The sequence below is a fragment of the Nanorana parkeri genome, unplaced genomic scaffold (assembly GCF_000935625.1).
Source record: "Nanorana parkeri isolate BGI_ZX_2015 unplaced genomic scaffold, ASM93562v1 scaffold535, whole genome shotgun sequence".
NCBI lineage: Eukaryota > Metazoa > Chordata > Amphibia > Anura > Dicroglossidae > Nanorana > Nanorana parkeri.
The window spans coordinates 212,463-237,120 of record NW_017306803.1 but is presented as its reverse complement, the minus strand read 5'-3'; the positions used below and the strand labels follow the sequence as shown (position 1 = coordinate 237,120).

General features: G+C 40.0%; 1 protein-coding gene across 5 annotated transcripts in view; it reads right to left on the bottom strand.

The window, feature by feature from the left end:
- Positions 1-24,658, bottom strand: part of DPF3 (double PHD fingers 3) — a 163,677-nt gene that overhangs the window by 73,187 nt on the left and 65,832 nt on the right. For all 5 annotated transcript variants that reach the window (XM_018561647.1, XM_018561648.1, XM_018561649.1 and 2 more), the window contains exons 2-3: positions 5,737-5,897; positions 1,633-1,740 (exon numbers count right to left, since the gene is read on the bottom strand). In XM_018561647.1, coding sequence (XP_018417149.1) covers positions 1,633-1,740; positions 5,737-5,897 — 269 coding nt within the window. The remainder of the gene's footprint in view (positions 1-1,632; positions 1,741-5,736; positions 5,898-24,658) is intronic.

Genomic DNA, 24,658 nt, shown 5'->3' with positions numbered 1-24,658 from the left:
TTTTTACACTTCCATAGCGTATATCACATGGCAAAAAAAGAGCTAAAACTCAGAACACCTTTCCAATATATGAACATTGCCCCCCATCTTTTTCACCCTGCCTGCTAAACTACAGAACTCCATCTATGACCCCGCCCATCTCTGTCCCACTCCACATGCACACTTTGATGCTTCCGAGAACCTGTCCACAAACTGTGTGTAGGGAAAGGGCTCGCGGGAGTTGTAGTTCTTGGAGGCATGCCTACATCAATAAGAACTGAGCTCCTAGTAGCTGCTCATGCAAGAATTATATTGGTGATAACATTACAGGCAGTAATAAAATCCCTTTCTCGCTTTATAAAAACATAAGAAAAAAAACTTTGACCGGGACATGATCTGGGAGTAAATTTGAGTAATATCTGGACATACACTGTTCCCAGTAAAAGTTGTATGCAACCAAGACAAAGTACCAACTAACATTTTGATAAAAAATAAAACTATCTGTACAAAGAAAACAGATCTCTCGCTCTCTCTCTCCCTATCTCTATATAGATTTAGATAGATATAGGTTAATTGGTATGGAGAAGTCAAAATATGTATAACTTTCATGAAAAAGCTACTTGGAGTTGACTGCCGTTTGGCAAAGGTAATACAACTGGTCTGTATGTGGCTAATGCACACTATACTAATATGTTTGGCATACAATTCTTGTAGTCCAAATACAAGTTTTTAAGTATGTTCATAGATGATCTGTGATTGCCCTAGATGTTTTCCACCAGTGGTGCTGATTTTACATCAAGCATTGTTTGGCCTTACTTTCTTAGTGTGTCATACATTTGCAGTGAGTGAGCCTGCGGATGGGAGCACAAGTAGAGGTGGTGCACAGAACTGATTTGTGCTGACAGATATCTCCTGCACAGTGGAACTTTTTACCTGAAGCAGATTGTTTATGCACCTTTCATAACATTTTATCAGCTGATCTAATGTTTTTGCACTATATGAATTAATAAGTTATTAGGTCACTTTCATATAATTGTATAAAAGTGACTGCTTTATTTATTAGGACAAACACAAATTGTGAGTGTTGGAAATTATTTAGAGCGCAGTGCTTTTGAGTATAAAACATCAAACTGTTGCTGACCTAATGCAGGTGCCAATATTTTTTTTATTCCAGAGAGGCTAAATCATAGTGAAATTGTTATCACTTATAAAGCATAAAACTAGTGATACAAAGTACTAAAATGTAAAAATCATGCTGTAGACAGTACTTTTAAGGTAATACATTTTAATAATAAACTGTAGTGTAACATCAGTCTGAATTTTGTCAATGATTTTATATTACTGTCATTACAATATCACATTTTAAAAAATTGCTGTTTTTTTTGCTTAGAAAAAGTAGAACAGTGTTAGGATCCATTGAACAGTCATCACACTGTCAACCCCCACCAAAGATGAAGGTAGAAAAGTAGAACATTACTATCGATAGGTCTGGGGAAAAGGCATATGAAAAATATTTGAGATAGATTGTATAATATTATGTATGCAAACAAAACTGGCCTTGGTTTACCACACTGTCATCCAGATATAGAGATGAACACAAAACAGTTGAACTCTACAACACTGATCCAAATGATTACTACGACGGCAACCAACCTGATTTTATCTCCAAAAGTCGTAACCGGGGATCTTCAGGAGGATGTAAGCGTCTCTTCTTTCTCCAACACCTCGCAGGGTATGTATATAGTTGTCCTGGAGCCACACCTGCACAAATAGAAAAAAAATATACTGAACAAATGAAACTTTGTTTTAAGAATTTTGGAATACATATATACATATTTTTAGATACGGATACTACAGCACATATATACTAAAGAATGTGCATGTAAGAAATCACCACCAAACTGCAATTTTCTGATATTTAAACAAACTTCATGACTGTGTTACAAACATAATCATTGAGCTGCATGAAATTACTTATGTAAACAGAAAAGTGTCTACATAGGGTTCAATGCTAAAAAAAAAAACATGTCCAACAATGTTTATAAATAGATATTTGGCTTTATGCCCCATTTTATGAAAATAAAATCCTTGTTGAAAAGTGGTTTACATAAAACCCCTTAGATTTTTATTTTTTTTGCAATCTGTGTCCCATGACACATGACATCTTCCTTCACTTCCTGTCCTATTGACCCCAAAGAAAGCAATAAGAAATCTCTCTAAAGTGAGAACAAGTGAACATTTTGGATTTTCCTCACTATCAATGGTCACCAGGACAAACAAGGATAGTGACTGTCCCTGGCAGAGAGACACAGACCACAATAAAAACCTGAAAAGGGTTTTAACCCCTCACCAATGCATATCCAAAATAAAGATGTAACGCATAAGGTGGAGCTTCTGGTGCCATTATTACGCAGGTGCCAATAGAAGAGGCCGGTTAGAAGTGCGGAGGGGATGGACAGATGGCTTTACGAGATTTTAAACTTTGTCATTGCGTACATGTGGTGGTGCACTGCACAGAGTAAGCGTTGTTATTCTGTTTTTATAATAAAGCTTGTTTTATGGGTTGCACTATGGTAATATATATTTCTTTGAGCTACTGTATCATGGAGATGTACCGGTAGAAGGAGGAAAGCATATCCGCAGATGCTGTCAAGCAGTTTTAAAGACAGAGCATGCTTTGACCTTTTAATTAAATAAAGTTCATCTTAAAAGGTGAGCAGCTTTCCAGTTAAGGGTGGAGTGCACAGAGGTGGATTAATCACCCAAAAAATAGAAGGAATCTACAAAGACAAACACTAAAGGTGGCCATACACCTTACAACCATCACACGACTTTCATTGTGCGATGGTTGTAAGATGATTCAAATTTTGTACGACCTGCCCATCATGGACAGGCAGATCGTACTTGTGATCATCGTAAGTCCATCCCGCTGAGGGGAGGGCTTGCAGAGGATTGCAATGGTGAGCGGGCTGTGTGCGCTTGCGCACCTCGGGTCGTGCGGCTTTCGTCTTGCGATCGCGCTACCAACCCGCCGAAAATCGTATGATTTTTGGCGGGTTTTCCACCGTGGTCGTTATATGAAACTCATGCGACCGTACATTAAATGCCCCATCAACCTTACGATTATCGTGCGATCGCAGGATCACCCGCGATTAACGTACGATAATCGTCAGGTGTATGGGCAGCTTTAGAAAGATAATCACAGAGAAGACCCAGTGTGCAGCCAATAAAGGCAAATTAACTTATCTTTTATAATTTCTTCCCTCTAGTAGTCAGAAAGACGTTCTCCCACATAAAATGAGGATTATCACAAATATGGTGATATATTTATTAAAGATCTAGGCATAAATTATCCCGATTTTCACAATTCCGAAAAAAAAAGATACAGCACGGCAGTTAAACAAAACATATTTTTCATTGGAAATCCCAGTATTTTATGTGTAATGACTCACTGCCTGGCTTCCTGATTGGTCGAGAAGCTGGTGACGAGGAAGCATGGAGACGGCTTCCCTGCTAATCGGGAAGCCGGGTAGCGAGTCTTTACATGCTGCCTGGCTTCCCGGCTAATCAGGAAGCCAGATGGCGAGTCATACACACTCGTCTGAAATATATCGGTACTCGTATTCGATACCGAAAAACCGGTATGGGTGCATCCCTAGTATTTAACTTACTACAAAATCTCTTTTATTAATCATACAGGGAAACATTAAGGTACAACATCCTCCAATATGAGCCAGAAGGCTAGGAAACTGAAAGACCTCCTCCTCTATTACCATCAGTTTTTACTTTGTCTTGCTTAGGACACCGCAATTACAAATGGAGAGGCTATTTATGGACCATTAAGGAGATAAGTCCAGCATTGCCCTATGTAGCAAAAAAAAAAAACAAGACCGTATGACAAGTACAAAATTCTGTGTTCTTTTCAGTACATGGAGGATGCAGAGAGACTGCTCTGGAGCTGATGATGACTGAAGGTAGTAAAATCTTGTACTTAAAGCAGCCAGAAAAAAAAATCCTTTAAAAGAAGAGTTTGAGAAGAACTATATAATAACAACAATTAAAATGAAAAATAAAACTTGTGACAGTACCTTGTAAGCAATTCCCATAAACCCTGTTTAATGTACATATACTGATCCCAAACACATTAGACATGCAACCACACACAAAATTTATTTAGTTTCGGATGGATTCAGATTTTTATTTCCTTCATTTTTCGGATCCACCAGAATTTTCGTTTCGGATCTATTCTGATGGGGTTCTTTAATCTATACTATGTAATGCAAACCCCAACAGCCAAAAAAAATCTGATTGGCCAGAGAACAGTCACATGTCAGAATTAGTTTAGTTTTGAACGAAGTTCGGACAGATCCGAATTTTCATTAAGCGTGCATTCGGATTCGAACGCGTTCAATTTCAGAGGCATTCAAATTTAACTAAATTCATACGAATATCCATTTAGAACTAAATGAAATTTAGATGTCTAATAGACATACTCTGTAAGCAGTATACTGTGGTTCCTGAGAAAAACAATGCAGCAATCATAATGGACATGGCAATTAACAATGTACCCCATAAGTTGAGTGTTTACTCGTAGCCCTGCCACAGATGCTATGTTCCAAAGTCTCCACTTTGTCAACTTGATACATTTGTATATCATCTTGCACCTTTCACTCCAGTCTATCATTGCAACAATCTGAGTGGAGACTTCCGAACAGAATACTGTATCTGTAGAAGACTGAAGAAGTAAAAACTCAACACCAATAATACAATCCTAAGATTGCCACATCCTATATGATTGCTAAATTTTTTCCTGGGGACCACAGTATACTATTTTTTTTTTTTACAGTATATCATTGGCATCAGTATATGCAGATTTAATACCGGTTTACATGGTGTCGGCACTGTTTTTATTTCTGGTTGAAATTGTGATCAAATATTATATTTTGAGGTATACTCACTGAGCGCTCAAACTTTTTTTTTTTTTACTTTGGTCCCCGTGTAAAGAATACAGGTGGCAGAATACTACTGAGAAACAGCAGCTTGCAAGGCTTTCCTGTCAAAGGCTGCACCTGAAGTACTGACCCTATTGAATCAAGTAATGCGTGTGTGAAGACAACCAGGTGGCTGCCTGCTCAGCTTAGGCAGAAAGTACTCAATGAGCAACATAGGCTTTTTTAATTAATGATTTGATCCACCAATAAAAATAATGCATTTGAGGGCTGTTTACAAAGAAGAAAAAAAAATCATCTGTGATCCAACTGACTCTGTCCTCTGTAGTTAACAATGGGGGGGAAATAAACTACACTAGATGTAAATTGTTAAGTATTAACTCCATTTCATTACTAGGCTTGAGACAGAGAGTAAAACATACTAACCAATGGAAAATGTGAAAGAAGACCAAAAGGAAAGGAAATGCCCTGAGAGCATTCCATATAGGAATATTTTCACACTTCATGTGCAAATGGCTTCCATCTAAGGGACCTCCAGTTTACAAAATAAATATATCTGGATTACGATGATGAGGATCTGTTGGCTAAGTCAGCCACCCTAAGTTTGTGTATAAGAGTCAAAGAGCAGCTAGTTATAGCATATTACCAAAACTGAGCAGATGCAGATCTCTGTCATAGCAGTGGCTGAAGTTACTTTGTTACATAGGAAATGCAACAAAACTATATACAGAGAGTACATTTAGATTGCCGGACATTTACAATATTCGGAGAGTTTGAGGTTGCTTGAATTCACTGACCAGTACTCTACCTGGCCCTCTGTGCCTTTTCTCCATCCAGATGTAGCAATTGTTTTGAGCCACACCAGTCTGTGAGTCGAGGAACGGAAGGCGGACACTGCGTTCGGCACATAGTCTGGAGTTGTAGTTGCGACAGTGCTCAATTGCTTCTTTATAGAACTGATCCCCAAGTCTGCAAGTGAAGAAAGAGAAATGCTTAGTGACCACACCAGTACTATGACAAAAACTCAGGAGGGAATATATTACTATATATGTTAGGGATGCACAGATACCAAGTAGCGTACTTGGTACAAGTACAGATACTTTTCCAGCCACTAGACTAGAGAAAAACTCTAGGAGCTGTCATTTTTAAAGGAGCATACAGGGCTCCTGGGACTTGTGCATCTCTGTTTTAATGTATCATTTGTTTTATTATTATATTAGGGATACACCAATGTATACATACAAAATACATACAAAAATACAGGATTTTTAAGGAAATCAAAATATAAGGATACAAAAATTCTTTCCAGACCAAGTACTGATACTTGCCCAAGTACTAATAAATTTTTGTTTATTGTCATTACAGTTTTTCTAAAACAATACAGACTAATAATTTCAGGACAGTGGTGGAGCAACAGGGCCCAGTCGCAGCTGCATCCGCTGTGACTCGGGTAGTTCTCGTGAAAATGCCAGGTACTGGTATCTGAACTGGTATCTGTGCAGCCCTAATATATGTCTGTCTTAATTGATAGTTAACAGATCTAAATACAATGTAAATTTAAAAAAAACACTATCATTACAAATATTGGTCTTAGAAAATACGTTATTACCAATTCTGCTCTTGCATTAGCCTCACAGGACCAACACTGGCTCCATAAGCTAAAGTAGAACTCCAAGCAGACAGGAAGAGAGGGGGAGGCAAGGAACAAAGCAGGAGTTGCCTTAAAATCTTTTGAGCACCCACAATATAAAACTCACTGCCAACTATTATCCATGAAGCGCCCTTCCTGGATGGCGGCTGTACGTCACTTCACTGTGACGCTCACCAATCCCAAACTACTTCCCCCAGCATCCTTACCATAATTTAGGAGAACAAGGGGGTGTATCCCAGACTACCAGGCCACTTGCAGGGTGCTCCAGAGGCATTTAGGGTCAATGAACCAGAAAGACAGTCAACAGTTTCTAAGATGCCCCCTTCCCAATATTAGCTGTTGTCTTTCTGCCAAAAGGTCAGCTTTAAGCTCACAGTTCCAGTGCATTCCAGAACAGACAAAACGAGACTGGTCTGGAACGGACTGCGTTGGTGTGAACAGAGGCCAGAAATAGCATAGGGATACATTAGGATGCATTTTGGATCCGGAAACAATCTGGTCTGGGGATGATCTGGATGTGGTGTGAATGGGCCCTAAAATATTTTTCAAAAGAAAGCGTTGCTTACTTGGTGAGCAATAGAACTACTCTCGCGTTTTCAGAATGGCAAATACATTATACTAAGCTTACAGCATCTAAGCATAGTGTCATTTGAGCAGTTATCCTGCATTGATATGATGTAATCAGGCAGGTATCCAAACTGATACCTGAACATTAATAACGCAATTCAGGCAGGGATTTGCAACTTTTCTTATCACTGGGATCTTTCACCAAGTAATATAAACCTTGCAAATGTACAACGTTAGCCAAAGTCATATATTGGATAACCTTGTGTACAATTCATTCATTTCTGAGAGTTGTACATTCAAATCTGATATGAGAAAAGTAGAGACATATTAAAATGGCCATAAGTAAACAAATCAGGAACACATTTTGTGATCATTTTACCTAGCTCTTATAGACTGATTACCATTTCTGATTATTTGTGCTCTGCACAGTAGCCTATATCTTTAAGACAAAGACAAGATAAAAAAAAAAGACCACCCAGTGTACCAAACAGTCAAGTGTACAAATAAAATCTTTTGAAAACCCATCACACACAGAAAGATGATCTGTTGTCAGCTATTATTTTAGTTGCTAGAATCCTGCAATATTAATTGTATTCATTGAAGACTCCCAAAAAAATTCCAAAAGCCTGTGGCCAGCATAACAAATGTTATTTATGTATATTTAAATTTGTATATTAACTTTGACTGTTAAAATCCACGCACACAACACTACACAATTGCTATTATAAAGCTCTATGTAAGGAAGGGTTAATGACAGAATAACGGCAAGCCACCCAGAGAGAGGGAAAGCAGTAGCACACCTTTCCATTCTGCCTGTCACAGACTCTCAGGCGGTGTCTGCAGTGCTTTATTGAAAAGATAATTTGGCTCATAAATTTCCCCCATCGCTCCTACCGACAGAAAATGATCCACAGAAGAACCCTGCTGCCCAAAAGATAATTACTTCCCCTGCAAGAGTCCAGGCACCTGGCAGGGCTTATAAAATGAAGCACAAACAGGGTTCTGGTGTACGTATACCATGTGCACCGCCCCACTATGCACTGCCTTTAGATGACAAAAGAGTTAAAGGGTAAGCTAACGAGAAGGCAGACATTGGAAGTAATGTATAAATAGTATTTCTCACTGCCGTTGGCTAGTGACATGAGATTTTAAACACAGTCCGCACAAAAGAGACCAGGAAGACACGTATTTAACTGCTACAAAGCAGACTAGTCTGTAGGCACAAAAGTAAAAAAAATCAGCCTCCAGTTTACTAGGTTGTGGCGCCATGTCTGTGAATTGTGCATGATAAATTCACGGATGGGTAAAGACATGTCACATTTATAAACCATACACTTTAAACTAACAAATCTATTTAGAGGGTTTCCAAAGGAGGCCTCTGTTTGTGATGGAAGGCAAGCACGGTCTGATTATTATGATTTGTTTAAGTCTTGTTTAGATTGGTATTATGAGTACTTGGAAAGAGTGTTCTAGAGGATGTTAGCACTGTCAAGACACAGAAAGGCCTTGTACACACCGACCTCAGCTTGTATAAGAGCAGTGTGTACAGCAAGCTTTTCCAAAGCTATCTGCAAAGCTTCAAGCAGCTTTGTTGAAGCCTTTAAAGAATCTTTCAGTTCCAGTTTGGGAATGTTATCAGTCATGTCAAGGTTTCTGAAGGCTTTAACACGCGTTAAGCAGCGTTGAAGCCTGCCAATAGCTGGTCAGCACTCCCATCAAAATCTTTGTTTAACATTCCTAAATTGGAGCTGAGGGGTGCTTTAAAAGCTTCAACAAAGCTTGCTGAAAGCTCTGCAAATGCGAAGTATAAGCTTCTGAACGGGACCTCTAGGCACAAACACAGAGGTCCTGTAATTAAAGCCTAACGCAAACCAAAACAGTAGTTTTGTGGCAAACTATAAACATCCGCTTGTAGGCCAGCTGAATGGAACCCATGATGTCACCAGAAATTGATAATGGAATATCATGGTGCCACACTCATTGTCACTAGATTTGCATGCAAGTGCCAGAAGCTACTGCTTTTGTTATAGTAATGCAGTCATCAGTGACATTTCTGTTCCAAGGAAATATGTTCTTTAAATGCACTTTGTGCACTGAAAATTATGTAGGCACACTATACACTTTACAACCTGATCATACAATCAACTTTAGATCTACCAAAACTATCAAATATATGGACCTACCTAAAATATTCAATCAATTGGTATTTACACTCACCGGCCACTTTATTAGGTACACCTGTTCAATTGCTTGGTAACACAAATTGCTAATCAGCCAATCACATGGCAGCAACTTAATGCATTTAGGCATCTAGACATGGTGAAGACGACTTGCTGAAGATCAAACCGAGCATCAGAATGGGGGTTTACTTGACTTTGAACATGGCATGGTTATTGGTGGAAGACGGGCTGGTCTGAGTATTTCAAAAACTGCTGATCTACTGGGATTTTCATACACATCCATCTCTCGGGTTTACAGAGAATGGTCAGAAAAAGAGAAAATATCCAGTGAGCGGCAGTTGTGTGGATGAAAATGCCTTGTTGATGTCAGAGGAGAATGAGCAGACTGGTTTGAGATGATGAGAAAGGCAAAAGTAATTAAAATAACCACTTGTTACAGCCCAGGTATGCAGAATACCATCTCTGAATGCAGAACACTTCGAACCTTGAAGCAGATGGGCTACAGCAGCAGAAGATCACACTGGGTGCCACTCCTGTCAGCTAAGAACAGGAAACGGAGGATACAATTCGCACAGGCTCCCCACAATTGGACAATAGAAGATTGGAAAAATGTTGCCTGGTCTGATGAGTCTCGATTTCACCCGAGACATTCAGATGATAGGGTCAGAATGTGGCGTAAACAACATTAAAGCATGGATCCATCCAGCCTTGCATTAACGGTTCAAGCTGGTGATGGTGAGGGGGATATTTTCTTGGCACACTTTGGGCCCTTGATGCTATCATGTCAATATGGACCAAAATCTCTGAGGAATGTTTCCATCACCTTGTTGAATTCATGCCACGAAGAATCAAGGCAGTTCTGAAGGCAAATGGGGGTCCAACCCGGTACTAGCAAGGTGTACCTAATAAAGTGGCCAGTGAGTGTATGTAGGCTGGCCATTGCACAAAATACTTGTTGGTTGATCTATAAAAGATTGCACAATCAAATTTTAACATGCGTGGTAAGCTTTAGGGGACACCTACCTAATGAGTTGCTATATTATACATCTTGATATACATCTTCTGCATTAGAATGCAGTGATAGGTAAACATCTGTAGTCACTGTCATATTCTAAACATGCTGAATCTAAGCCGTGTGTTTCTTGGTCTCAACCACCATCCTCTCTAAGCCCACTGCATCTAGCTTGTGTACACTGGAATATGAAAAGTAGGATGCAGAAGTAGAATGAGAACTTTGCTAACATAACTGCAAGCAATTATATAACATGGAGGTAGATCTATCCATAACTTTTTTTATACTATTTATACTACTTTGTAATTTTTAATATTTTTTTTTTAAAGATTTTTAACATTTTTCACAACAGACAAAAGAAACAGATACATCATGTACAACGTTTGGTGAACACCAAAGCAACATATGAAAAGGGATCATACATGGACAGCATTGAACAACCAGCACAAAAGTTGCAGCAGCATCCTTTAACCATTTACAAGGGGCAAGAACACTCCCAATAAAACCTCGGAGTACACGCTGAAATTCTTTATGAAAGTGATAAAAGAATAATAAATGAGATACCAGTGTACATTTTATCATCATTTACCCAATCTTCATTTACCACACCTATCATCACCACTGCAATTGAGCATCTGCAGGGGGCACTTATTACAGATGGGATGTCTGAGCAAGAACAACTGATGTGGAAGAGCCAGGCCGCAACAAGCTATCAATCTTTTCAAGCTAATAAGACCATATTTTTAGCAGTCATTTGAGGGAGAGTAGATTTAGATCTATGCAGCTTTAATTTCAGGTCATGCCTCTCTTTTGTGGACTGAGGAGGCCAACAAAAACCTCTGCACAGGAGATTTTATTTGGTCAGTAGTAGGGATGCACCAATACTGATATTAGTATCGGTGCAGATACCGAGTATTTGGGCTATTACTCCTACTCGCCTAAAAGCTCCAATTCCTTCCATGATACCAGAACTTCCGGTCAGAGGGGGATTACCTCTGACCGGCAGTGCCGAGAAGAAACATAGAGCCAGCTTATCGGCCAATCAGGAAGTCAGCACAATGCTGTTTGGCTTGGAAGCCAACTTCCCAGCCAATGAGCATCAAGCAGGCCAAAGAGCATGGAGCCGGCTACCCTGGCAGACAGGAAGCCAGGTGGCGGGTAATGACCCACCTCCCAGCTTTCTGATTGGCCGGGAAGCTGGATCGATGCTGATTGGCTGGGAAGCCAGCATCCCGGCCAATCAGGATTGAGCTGGCCAAACAGCATGGAGCCGGCTTCCCAGTCAATCAAGAAGCCGGGTGGTGGGTAATAACCTGGCTACCAGCTTGCTGATGAAGCGGACTCTATGCTGATCGGCCGGAAAGCCAGCTTCCCAGCCAATCAACATCGAGCCGGCCAAACAGCATGGAGCCGGCTTCCCGGGCAATCTAGAAGCTGGGCGGCTGGTAATGACACGCCGCCCGTCTTCCTTATAGCCCGGGAAGCCGGCTCTGTGCTAGAGGAAATATCGTTATCGGTACTCAGTATCTGTGAGTACTAAAAGATAAATATTGGTACTCATACTCGCTACTGAAAAAAACGGTATCGGTGCATCCCTAGACAGAGTCCTTGCGGGAGCTCAAAAGATCCTGGTCAGCACATTAGATGACCCAGCATTACAATATTAATAATTTGGTAGTTTCCTTTGGGTATGCTTTAGCTTCAGTCTGAGACGGAAGGTGCTGGACAGATCAGTGGTGTCTACACTTGACCTGGAATAGGCAAATTAATACAAATATCTTTCTACCAAGGTGATGCATTTCCTGGTTTTTGGATATTTGGATAGTCAGATATGTTACTTCATCAATTGGGGATTAAAGTAATGCACATACTAGGATGGCATAGACAAGAGGTGTTTCTTTTATTTCTAAGTGGATATAACCAATAAAAATTACTTTGGTGGTGTGAAAATAGCCATCAACTTCTGTAACCGTATGCAAGTATACGTTACTCCTATTTAATAATACATCATGCTGCCGATGGCTGATATTATTCCTTCAGAGAATATCAAAGTGACAGGCTACTGGCTGGGGTTCACATTGTTACATGTTTAAAGGACAAGACTCTAGGGAGAGACAGAATTGTTTACCTGAAACAAGCCCCTTGTTACAACATTACAGACAAGTGAGAAGGCCTCAAAGGAGAAACAAAGTGCTGTACACAGATGTGATTTCTTAAAAGAGCTCTTGCACACTGAATGGTCACATGAACACATGAGGGTATAAAACTGCAGACAATGTCCTGAAATACTTAGGAGATGTCTGTGCATTTCGGAAGAGCTTTCTTTTCAAAATGTTTAAATCTGATTGATAACATACATATCCCTTCTGAATTAACTCACTATAGAGTAATGTACAAGCCAATCTTAGTAATTGAATTTCTCCTAGAAAGAAAAGTGTTCTGTACAGCCAGTGAAGCATATGACATATGATTTTTCATTTGTGCTTTCTATCCATCTTACCATTTCTAATTTGCCACTCACTAGAACATGTTTGATTATAAATCAATAAAGACACTAAAAAGACAATCAATTGATTAAGTAAAGAGTTGGGAATTTTGAATAAAATAGAATAATCTATGGGCCCTCTATTCATACCTATATGGTCACACTGATTAATTTTTCACTTGTGGAAAGTGACACGAAACCCAGGAGTTAAATCTTAAAAATACATCCAAGTGCCTTAACTATAACAAAAATGTGTCTTATTTGTGTATCACTCGGTTGTAGATCCTCAAATCATCTCTGAATTGGTGCTGACACTGTCCTTCCTTCTGGAGGGTGGCTACTTTAGTTCCCCATGGTCTCAGTGTGTGTTGTGAAGTAGTCACCGCTCCAAGCTCACTCCTGGGATTGACTACAATTTCAATACAATCAATCACTTGGTGACGAGAGAGCATGGAGCCGGCTTCCCAGGCCAATCAGGAAGCCGAACGGCGTGTAATGACTCGCCACCTAGCTTCCTGATTGGTCAGGAAGCTGGCCAATCATGAAGCTGGGCGTTGAGTCATTACCCCGCCCCCCGGGCTTCCTGATTGGCCAGAATGCCGGCTCCATGCTACCTCGTCACCTAGTGACAAGGTACATTTATATACACACACACACTGTATATTTATTTATTTCACTTCATTTTGCAACACTTCAAGCTGCAGGCCTACCCACAATAAATTCTAGATACAGAGACAATAAAATGTTCTATTTATGTGTGCATGGATCCCATTTTTACCAACTCCCCCCTGCCCTGCAGTTACTGAAATCTTAGAGCCCAGGCAAACACATATTTCTAACTGCATGCTAATGCCTTCTGTTTCTCACTCTCTCACTCATCATCCTAAAACAAAGTCTCAATTCTCCACCTCCACAAGATGAACCGCATTTGCGGACAACATCCTCACACCCTTAACAGACATATAGGGGGGAATTTATCAAAACTGGAGCAGATCATATATGGAGCAAAATTGCACTGCAACACATCTGCTTCTCGGTCTCATTTTCAAATCTTACCTGAGCAAACGAAAGAGGGATGCTGATTGGTTGCTACGGGCAACTGCTCCAGATTCTGTCTGCTCCAGTTTTGATAAATCCCTCCCGTAGTATTTCACATCCCTGGTTAAGGACCCAAGGCCTACGCAGTATACAGCCACCACTACACTTGCACCCAGAACAAACTTGCTAACCCGGTGCTGTGGGTACATATATTTCTGCATCTTGATGACCTCTAGCCATGCAGTTCCATCACATGCAAGTTTGAAAAGAAACCATCACAGATGCAGGCAAGGGTTGGTGCTTTAGATGCTTAGTTGGTAAGAATACACAAGACTAGGTGTCAGGAATGGCAGAAGAATACTGACCGCCAGTGGCGTAACAACCGTGGGGGCGCTTGCCCCGGGCGCAGGACTGAGTTTGCTACCTGGATCATGGAGCTAAGCTGCTCCAAAATCTTTAACAGACAGTTTTAAACTCCAAGAACCCCTAATCTATATCTGCAGTGTTTTTTGCAATTGCCCTGTTCCAATTATTGCACTAAAGGTTGGTATATTTATACATTTTTCACAAGAATTGCCACATGCTGGATCAACATCAAAACAAGGGAATCAGAAGTCAAAAGTGACAGAACTAGACTTAGCAATGGAATATACATGAAACATGTACATGGAATGTTATTTTATAAAACTACATTTGGTCACACACCAGTAAAATCTATCAATGTAGTATGAGGGCCTAACTAAACAATGTATTTATTATTTGTAAGCACACAGCTCTCCGTATAGAGCCGGCGTAGGAAAGCTGCAGTGTCCCACACCGGCCCTATATAATAGGAAGAGTATATTTTACTTTCCCTATTCTCCTTTAAAGTGATCCTGTTATGACAGAAATGTAGAAACTGTCATTGCTGAACACATTTTTGAAAATGCTAGGGGAAATGATACGATTCTTTGCTTTTTTTTTTAGATCTTTCATGTATGTTGATACAGGACCCCCCACCCACAAACATTAGAAGACTTCAATCTCTGAACAGAATTGTGTGCTCCATATACAGTATATCATGTCCAAAAACAATATACAGGCACTACATAAAAACATTATGTTACACCAAGTGACCTGAAGACGAGACTGGCAGTGTTTTGTAAGTCAGAGTCTCCTCCTGTAAAAATATTAGTAAGGCGGATGACTGTAGATGCAAGAAGCTAGGACATACGTCCCATTTTGCACTTTTACCCTTTTGCACACGGCCTGTGTCTCCAGACAGATCTGCAAATTATGGTTTGTATGGTGACTTCTGGCAGGTGGCCAGGGAGCATCATTAGAGCAGACTCAGGGGAATCACGTATCCAGAGATGTTGTCAAGGGTACCACCAGGTATGCCAATTACGTATTTATTTATTTTTTGCACAGCAGTTCCATCAAAATAGAAATTGCTAGCCTGACATGATAGTCTAGTGCTGAGTTTGTAGAGGTTTGATTCTAACCTTGTCTGCTGGCTATATGTGTGCACAATTTGTGTATGTTTGGTATGGCAGATTAATGTGCCCTTTATAACTTTAGCGAATGACAGGGAGGTTGAATATCTGTATAAACTCCAAGGGTTACGATGCAACCAATATGAAATTCTCTTTTCTCTTGGGATTCAAAGAAAATCTGTCGAGAGAAATACAGGGCTGGCACTACTAATTTGCCTTTCAAAATACTAGATGACTGTCTCTGTCTTCTATACCTTCTAAATCACTGTGCGAGAACTTCCATGCAGAAAGTGAAACCCAAAACTTCAGATTTGCGTACTTATTTTTGATCACCGACTCAGGAAAGTACTGAAGAGAGCCAGGCAACTAGGATTCTCAGAAGCAGAACTGCATTTAAAGCCTCTATATTCCTTTGATCACAAGTTTAATTTAATGTATGAATCATTAATCACAAGCATAATATATTTCAAGTGAAACCAAGATCAGAAAATTGTGAAAGAATGATTGGTTAAAACAGGAATCTGGGAACCAATATTGCTTTAGTAAATTTTCTAAGCTGCAGGCTGATCCTGGCTTCACTATCTACAATGTCACAGACTTGCAACATACAGTTTGTATTGGTATGACACAAAAAAGTGGAGAAAAAAAACCCCCAAATCTGACACCTTCCACGCAAAACTTAAAAAATGGACTGGACAAAATTATTGGCACTTTCTCTAAACTGCAAGAAATAATTGCATTCCAAGTGTTTGTGGAAAAGCATGGACAATCTCAAGTCCATCTCCAGAGATTTCAATGTTGCTGTGTCCACTGTGCGCAACCGTTTACAGGCCATGGCACTGTAGCTAATCTCTCTGGACGTGGATGAAAGAACAATTGATCAAAGATTGCAGCGAAGGATTGTTCAAACGGTGGATAAAGACCCTCAATCAACTTCCAGACAAAGTCAAGCTGACCTTCAGGCACAGGGTACAACTGTGTCAGCTCGCACTATACGTCGCCATCTGAATGAAAAGGGACGCTATGGTAGGAGACCCAGAAACATAAAAAAGCCAGATTGGAGTTTGCCAAAACTTACCTGAGAAAGCCAAAATCCTTTTGGGAGAATGTGCAGTGGACAGACGAAACAAAATGACAGTTTTCTGGTAAAGCCCATCATTCTACTGTTTTCAGAAAAATAAATGAAAAAAATACAGTTCCTACAGTCAAACATGGTGGAGGTTCACTGATGTTTTGGGGTTGCTTTGCTGCTTCCGGCACTGGATGTCTTGACTGTGTCTGGCATTATGAAATCTGAAGACTATCAAAAGAATTCTGGGGTACAATGTAGGGCCCAGTGTCAGAAAGTTGGCTCTCCGTCAGAGGTCATGATAATGTGCCAGCCCCCTCACTATAAAATGGAGGGTTCCCAGCAGCCGTTTGTCATTTCCTGTTAGGTACAAAAAAGTTGGGTTGGGGTTTAGTGTATTAGGGTTTATTTTTGGGGGGAAGGTATCATTAATTTTCTCTTGCTAGGGCACTTTAATGCTTTGCTTGGAGATCCGCATTTATAATTCTCACATGAGAGATAGCAGTTGAACAGCTTATGGCCCTAGCAACTCCCACACATGGCTGTTTATCCTTGTACTGATATTTTGTTTTGAAACACGATGTGACAAAAACACTGTGTGTCTCCAAATCAATAAACAAAGTCATGTCAGCAAGGTTTTGGCCTTGGTAAATAGATAATTAGATAGGAAAAAGCGGTCTTCTAAAATGTTCTCTTAAATATCTCATATATGATCACATATTATGTTTTAAAAGCAGACTTAAACCTAATCCAAGTCTAAGTACCCTATACCCCCTTCGCGGCTCCCTAGCTAAAATGAGCAAAAATACAATTTAAAAAAAAAAATAGTTTTCTTTAGCAGGGTTGTACTACTTTCCTGGTAGAAGCTGATGCACTCCAGTGTCTTTCTGGACTAAGTTGCTTCTGTATTCATATGAATAATATAAATACAAAAGCAACTACTTAAGAATGCCACCCTGAAGCATTAGAAAGCATAGTGCCTTTCATTTGCATTTAAGTGTGTTGACCAAGCAGACCTGACCATTACAAATGTTGGGCTGGTGGCCCTAAGTGAAGAGATTTTCCAAATTTAGGATCTCAATCTACTATATCAGTCTTGCTTCCCCGAAAAGGCCCTCCACAATTCTGTCTTAATGCCTCTTCTCTCCTCATGCTCCACAATCCAATCTTATTTGTGCTCATCTCTCTCTTTTTCACAATCATGCTGCTTCTTCTCTCCCTAAATCACAAGTGAAAGGAAGTGAAGCATAAGATGCTGGGACTTTGTGGGTCCCACTCTAGAACAAATGTAAATATTTGGGGGGCTTGAAGGTCTGCTTTAACCCTTTCACTTACCAATGTAAGGGCTGCAGAGGAGCAGTATTGCTTCTAAAAGAACAGCTCAGTAATCCTTCCACCAGCTGCATTCTCTTAGACTCCTGGTGCCAAACACGTGGCCTGCCAGTACATAGAATGGCTTGTTATGCTCAACCTCTGTTATTTTGTACGATTAGGCTGTGGCCAGAAAAGATCCAATTACTTGCCTAAAACCAACAATTTTAGACTAACAGCATTCCTTCCCTGTGAAGGAAACTGCAACTGTACCATTCCCTGTCACATCCTCATCTTGTTCCCCTACTTATCCCTGTGCATCTTAGTCCCCTGCCTTTGTTCGTCTTGATGCACACACACACACACACACACACACTCTCCCTCTCTTTCTCTCTCATTTTTGGTTTTTTTTTCTTCTTCCTTCCCACCTAAAAGCACTTTTCCTATTTTCTCTCTTTCTCCTTCTCCCTCATCTAATCTTTAACCACATTTTCACGTTGTTTCCTTTAAATACACCTAAAATGTCTGCTTGGGGCTGTACATGAAGGCACATTCTACTGTCTCCTATTTATAATGCTAACCACAAAGCAGAGTTGTAGATAGAGCAGTGTAGTCGAGCGGGTATACCTCTAAACTTTCTCTGCCCAGCATATCAGAAGGTTCTTTAAGCATTTATTTACGGATCAATTATTTTTTCAGATATTTGTCCCTTATATACACAATGTTACAAACCAGTTGTGCATTTTCACTTTATTGAACCTCTTCCTGTTGACGCATTATATATGCTAATGCAATATAAATAAATCATTGAAAAAAGGTCCCAAAGTATAGCATTCTAGAAGAATGCCAGTTTATCCAAAATAAATGTGGAACACTTTTCATTACCAGCTTACAAATGCCATTCTAATAACAGAAAATTTCTAAAAAAAGAACAAAGGCATTGTGTGGCCCTCCTGACATGTCATGACGCAGACACCACCACGCCCATGCATGTACTATTTTTTGCGATTGCACCGCACCGAACTGCGGGCATTGCTGTACCATGAGTTCTGGTGCGGGCGATAGCACTGCGGGCGAGAGGTGTGGCTGCGGTGTCATTGACATGACTGCCACTGACACGCCCCCTCGCGCCCCAAAACATGGGACATGGGCTTTAATTATGCAATCCAGTGCGTTCTGGCCACTAATCGTGCCCAAAAGCACTGGATGTGGTGTGAACAGGCCCTTAGTGTATACTCCTAGCCCATTCCCAGCATAAACAGGATGCCAAGAATGGAACGGGTGCTGGAACCATGTAACTCTAGCATGCATGCATATTAGTTGCATCAAAAGTGGCTGCAGATCTGGAAGATGCCGGACACAAAAAAGAGTGGAGTGATGAACACAGGCCTCTCATCACTGGACAAAAGCACAGTAGAAGGCAAGAGCTCCATTGACCAGCAAATAAGTAGCTGTAGGGCTTCAAAGGTAGTCACAGAAACTGTACTAAATGACTGATGTTACACGACTTGTGTATGCATACAAATTATTATTATTACTACACAGGACTTGTATAGTGCCAACAGTTTGCGCAGCGTTTTCCAAAATGAAGAGATTACAGTTACAACACAATTTCAATACAAGAGGGTCCTACTTGTGAGAGCTTACAATCTAGTATAAATGATAAAGTACATCCCTTATGTTCTGTTCCGAGGGGAAACATTTTCTATAGCTTTACTTTTTTTGTGAAAACAGTTTCCTTTATTTGCTCAAATTAACAGATTTGATAAAGCTTGAAGATTGACAGAAAAAAAAACACCTCCATCTATGTTCCAGACATCCTCTGGTGCTTATGCTGGTCTTTACCACTGTACAGATCTCTGTTGCTCAGTAAAAAAATCCAATGCTCCTAGGTATGACAGAGAACATAAAACACTCCTGCCTATGCAGGACCTGGAGTCTAAGTGGCCAATTACCAGTCTGCAACACTGAAACATTAGGCTTGGGGGTAACAATACTGGGTATTTTCCATATTTGCAAGCAACATTTCAGGGATCCCCAAGGGCATTGGGGATCAGAGCATTGAGGCAATGAAGCGCTAAATACATGTATGCACAGAGGGGTGCCTAGTAAAGGGAGAGGGCTTCTTTTAATTTGTTTATAAAGAACAATTTTACTTTTAGGGCCATAAAGATATACTTTCCTAAATGTATTAATTTATGAATATTTTAGCAACATCACATAATTCACTGGTCATAAGTGGGAGAGTGTGCACTGTATAGGCAGGAACTTGCAAGTGTAATGCTGTTCATAACTAGTCAAATGAGCAGGCTGGGGGTGGAGAGGTAACATGGGATGCTTTAGGCTGCATTGGGGCAACATGCTAAAACTCGCATTTTAATGCAGTCACCCATGGCATATCTGCTTTATAGTGTACTGCCAGACGGCCTGTATGGCACTCCAATGCACAATATACAGTTTACCCAAATGCACCTGCGCTATAGCACACAATGCACAGATGTGAATGCTCTGTGCCTTGTGGTGCACTGTGTTATTAAAAATAGTACAGGTGCATTCAGGTGCCTTAGGAGCCCATTCAAATGAATGGGGTGCTTAAACATAAAGCACTTCCAATGTCTGAATGGCCCCTAAAGGCTCATTTAGATGGACAAACAGGCTGCTTCGTTCAGATGTGGCTTAACTCATGTGCTTGGGGCTAGTTCATATGCCTGTCTGAACACTGCAAGCTAGGACTTGTTTTTTTGTGAAATCATCTTTTAACAAATCATGTATTTCAAGAAAAATATAAAAACATTTAAAGCACTAGGTGGCAGAGGTTGAATACATTTCACGTAGCTTAAAAATAAAAAAGGCTTTTTACATGGCAATGTACAGACTCAAACTGAGAAAGATAAAATGTAAACATTAAGAAGGAAACATTCAAATTTCACTACATTTTTGCATGTTTTATATCTCCTACTTGTGTGGAAAAAAACACAGTGATAAGATTTCCATCAGATTCTAATTATTTTGGTTATTGCCACAGCATTTGGTTCTAACCTAGTTTTTAAAATATATCTCATTTACAAACAGGTAAAAAGAATCTTTAACCAGTTATCACCATAGACCAGGGGATATCCTTCATTTTCAATGGATATTTGCTAGGTCATTTATCAGCCCTGCCACTATAATTAAAACAGGAGCAGTGACGCCTATCAGAAAATACATAGAAACTTTCTCAAAAGATACCAAACCAAAAGAGCAGGCATACAGACTGGTCTAGTATGCCAGCCCATATCCCCCTTAGCACCGAGTAAGTTACCCAAGATAATCCTCCCCTAAATACTCCCCCCCTTCCCACTAAGAAAAATGTGTCCCCAGTGCATACTAAGCCACTACTTAATGATTCTCTATGGAAAACCACTGCAATAGTAATTGACTACAGTCCATGGTATATTCTTATGCTGTCATTGTTAAATCCTGCCAAAACTTTTTTTTTTTTTTTAACTTTAGAGTGGGAAAAGGTAAAAAATTCTGTCAGGTTTTCCAAGAGAAATTATCTGTGGAATTGTACAAATGAAAAGAGCTTGTATATTTGGAATAAAGATTCTACTTTAAACATAGAAATTATATCTTTACATCAAGATAGGTTAAGCTGTGGAATTACAGTACTACTGTATGATGTAGTAACACAAAAATCAATATTTACTTATTTGTAAAATCAGGAACGATTGCTTTCCCTTTGCGAAGCAAAAATGTATTTGTCTAGGTAACTATGTCAAATTGTAAAAGTTAGCCTCAGAATACAACAAGAGGAGCTGCCATTGGGACAAGGTTTTAAGCTGGCTATATATGGAGAAAACGTTGGCTGGTTCTTGATGAACGGGTCAAAATTCTCAGTGGTGGCTCTGTCTGCCACCTCCGCCCATCATCCTTTCGATCAGGCCACCAAGACTGATGACCACCTACATTCTACTACCTGCACTGATGACCATCCTGCACTCCTCCAACTTACTGGACTGATGACCATCTTGCATTCTTCCAAGACTGATCAGCAAGGCCCCTGCCAAACTGATGGCCAACTAAACACCCTAGATATGAAAGCCATCTGCACCACACCATAACGATGACCTTCTGTATCCTAATATAAACCCAATAAAATGATTTAAAGCAGACGTAAACCCTGCATACCACCACAAATCACAAATAACAGTCAGTACCCCAATCACAAAAATAAACAAGTGCTAAGTAACACACAATAGTTCATTTTTTAAGCATTCTTTTTGTGAGTGTAGGCTCTACCGCCGAAGCCGACACCACCTTGGAAGTTTTCTTCCATTTTGTGTCAATATCCCAGCTTCCTCCCTCATAATGCGACATATCTAACTCTTGCAAATGCCCACATTTACATATAGTATCATGTATAGAAAAGTGATATGTTCTTGTTACATTTTTCTTGGGTGTTTGTTTTTTGTTCCCAAATGGCTTTCCAACAAGAATCTGTCCCTTCAGGCTTCCTCTGTGGTACCAAACATGTAACTAGGCAAAAAAAAGCAGGTGGTAGTTTAAGAGGTGTCTACGTAGCCCAGTAATGCCACGTGTTACATGGGGTATCAGGAAGGGAAGGGGAGCATTGAGAGAGTCTGCGCCTTGCCAGAGATAGATCTCACTCCCGGACAGACATTCTGCTGATCTTGGCACAGCCAGGATGCTGGGAATGGAAGTAGAACTGAACAAGCACTGGGACATCACAAGAAAAGTATCCAGCTATGTCTATGTAAGGAAAACAGTATTGGCTGGGTTTAATGCTAACTACCATAAGCTTGGGCTATACAAGTTATCTCAGTGAACAAGTTGTACCTATTGAACAGACAACTTTGAAATATATATATTTGCAGCCCAGTGTAGAAATGTTAGACTCATGCAGCCTCTTTGCTGCCACTTCCTGTCTATATGCAAGCACTCCAGTGATGATTTCTCAGGGTGGGTTTTCTGATGGTGACAATAGTGGACTATGCCTGCATAATATGTGATGAAATGGCCACTTGAAGTCTCCAATGGAAACCTTTGTGACAAGTAGACAACACAGGTGCACATTTTGGACACAGGGATGAAGCATGTTTACCTTATATTAGGCAGCACCTGAACAGAGACCTTCATAGGAGAATCACAAAGTATTATTTTAATGAAAGATGCAGATTTAGAAATATTAAGTGTCTTATTATTTTACATTATAGTGCTTGGGTTTACATAAACTTTAAGGATTTGGACATCTGCTGTGGACTCCCAAGACATAACAGCTCAAAATAGGTAAACCTTTCAGCTTTCGATAATCATTGTCTACTATAATGTTGGAAAAAGACAGAACTACCTACATAATGAAACTAAAAATAAATCTCAGATACTTATAACCTCACCAAAATAACCTTCATAACTTCATGAGACAGGCTGACCTTTGTTCTTCAACAATTCATTTTTTAAAGCACCTCTATGGTGCATCTCTACAGAGAGCCATCAGTTACTAACTGGTGGATGATAGATTAATCAAATTTTACAAACACGAGTACACTGTAAGATTAATAGAACACCAATTATTTGGATGGACGTTGTCTGGCTCATGCACCCTTCTGCTCACTTATACATTTTAAGGATACCAGAAGAGATATCTTCCCTTGTAAGATCTCAGCTCTGCTCCCTTACAGCAGTTTCATAATCAGAGGTGCCCTTCCATGTCAACTGCTCCCATGGGAGTTTACAGAGAATCTGGCAGGCTATGTGACACCACTGTCTGACATAAAACAAAGGAAGTATAACCAGACAGGTTATGGTAAGATGCCGTAATAGAATAAAAAAAGCTTTCCACTATACCACGCTGAAGCCCAGTGGAGCCTTTTTTTAAACAGAAGGTAGTCACATGTAATCAATTTATTAATAATAATAAAGAGTGGATGGAACCTTGCAAATCATTCCTTTATGTTCTTGGGTCATCTGTGTATCCAAATCCATTGCTATACAGCATAGGTAGAGCCTGATATGTACTATGTACTGCCATTTTATGCATATTGTACTGTAGAACTAATACTACCTACTGCATTCATCATACTGGACACAGGAACCACTAGAAGGAAAACACCTACTAGGAACCACTGGACGGAAAACGCCTAGCTGTTTTAAACCCAGCTATGATATACCGAGGGTGAGGAGTGGGCAAAATAATGGCCCTATTTTTTTTTACATTTTTCCTCATGCATGTGACAGATAAAGTCATGGGCTCCTCATTAACAAGTGGTTTTTATAGAAAGCGTTGCTGCTTTCCTGGAATTGTACTATAGTTATGTTATGTGGTCAGTTTATATGCAAATAGTGTTTGGAACAATTATATAATACAAAGATCTAAAACTGAGTACTCGAAAGAACTATTATTCATTATAAGATCAAATGAAGCTAGGTAATTTAATGTTTGTTATCTCCTTGCTTATGTATAATACGTATTTAGCCCCCCTACTCCAATTCAAAAAACAAGGGGGCCTCAAGGGAAAAAAGGCGACAGGCCATGGTTATACACATTATGACGAAAGCCATTATTTGCTATTGTTCTTTGTGAAGCAGCACACATTATGCTACACAACAAAGGCTGCATGTTTGTCACAGATTTGTCCTGCGCCATGGCCTGACCCACTCCTTTTTCCTCTAGCATATTCTGCATTAACAGATGAGTGTGGCTGCAGGAACAGCAGCAGCTCTCTAGGGCTTCCAGTGGCTCTGACAGAGCAATTAATTTCCTCCTCCTGGGGTTAGCTAAGAGGTTAGACAACTGCCTGTACCCATCAGTCAGTCTCTACACTCCTACTGTGCCAAGAAAAAAAAACTATTGGACATTTCGCCATTTAACACTTTCCTCACCACAGCAAGACGCTGCCTGCTGAACCATATCCTATCATTAGTATCCTATCATTAGTCATC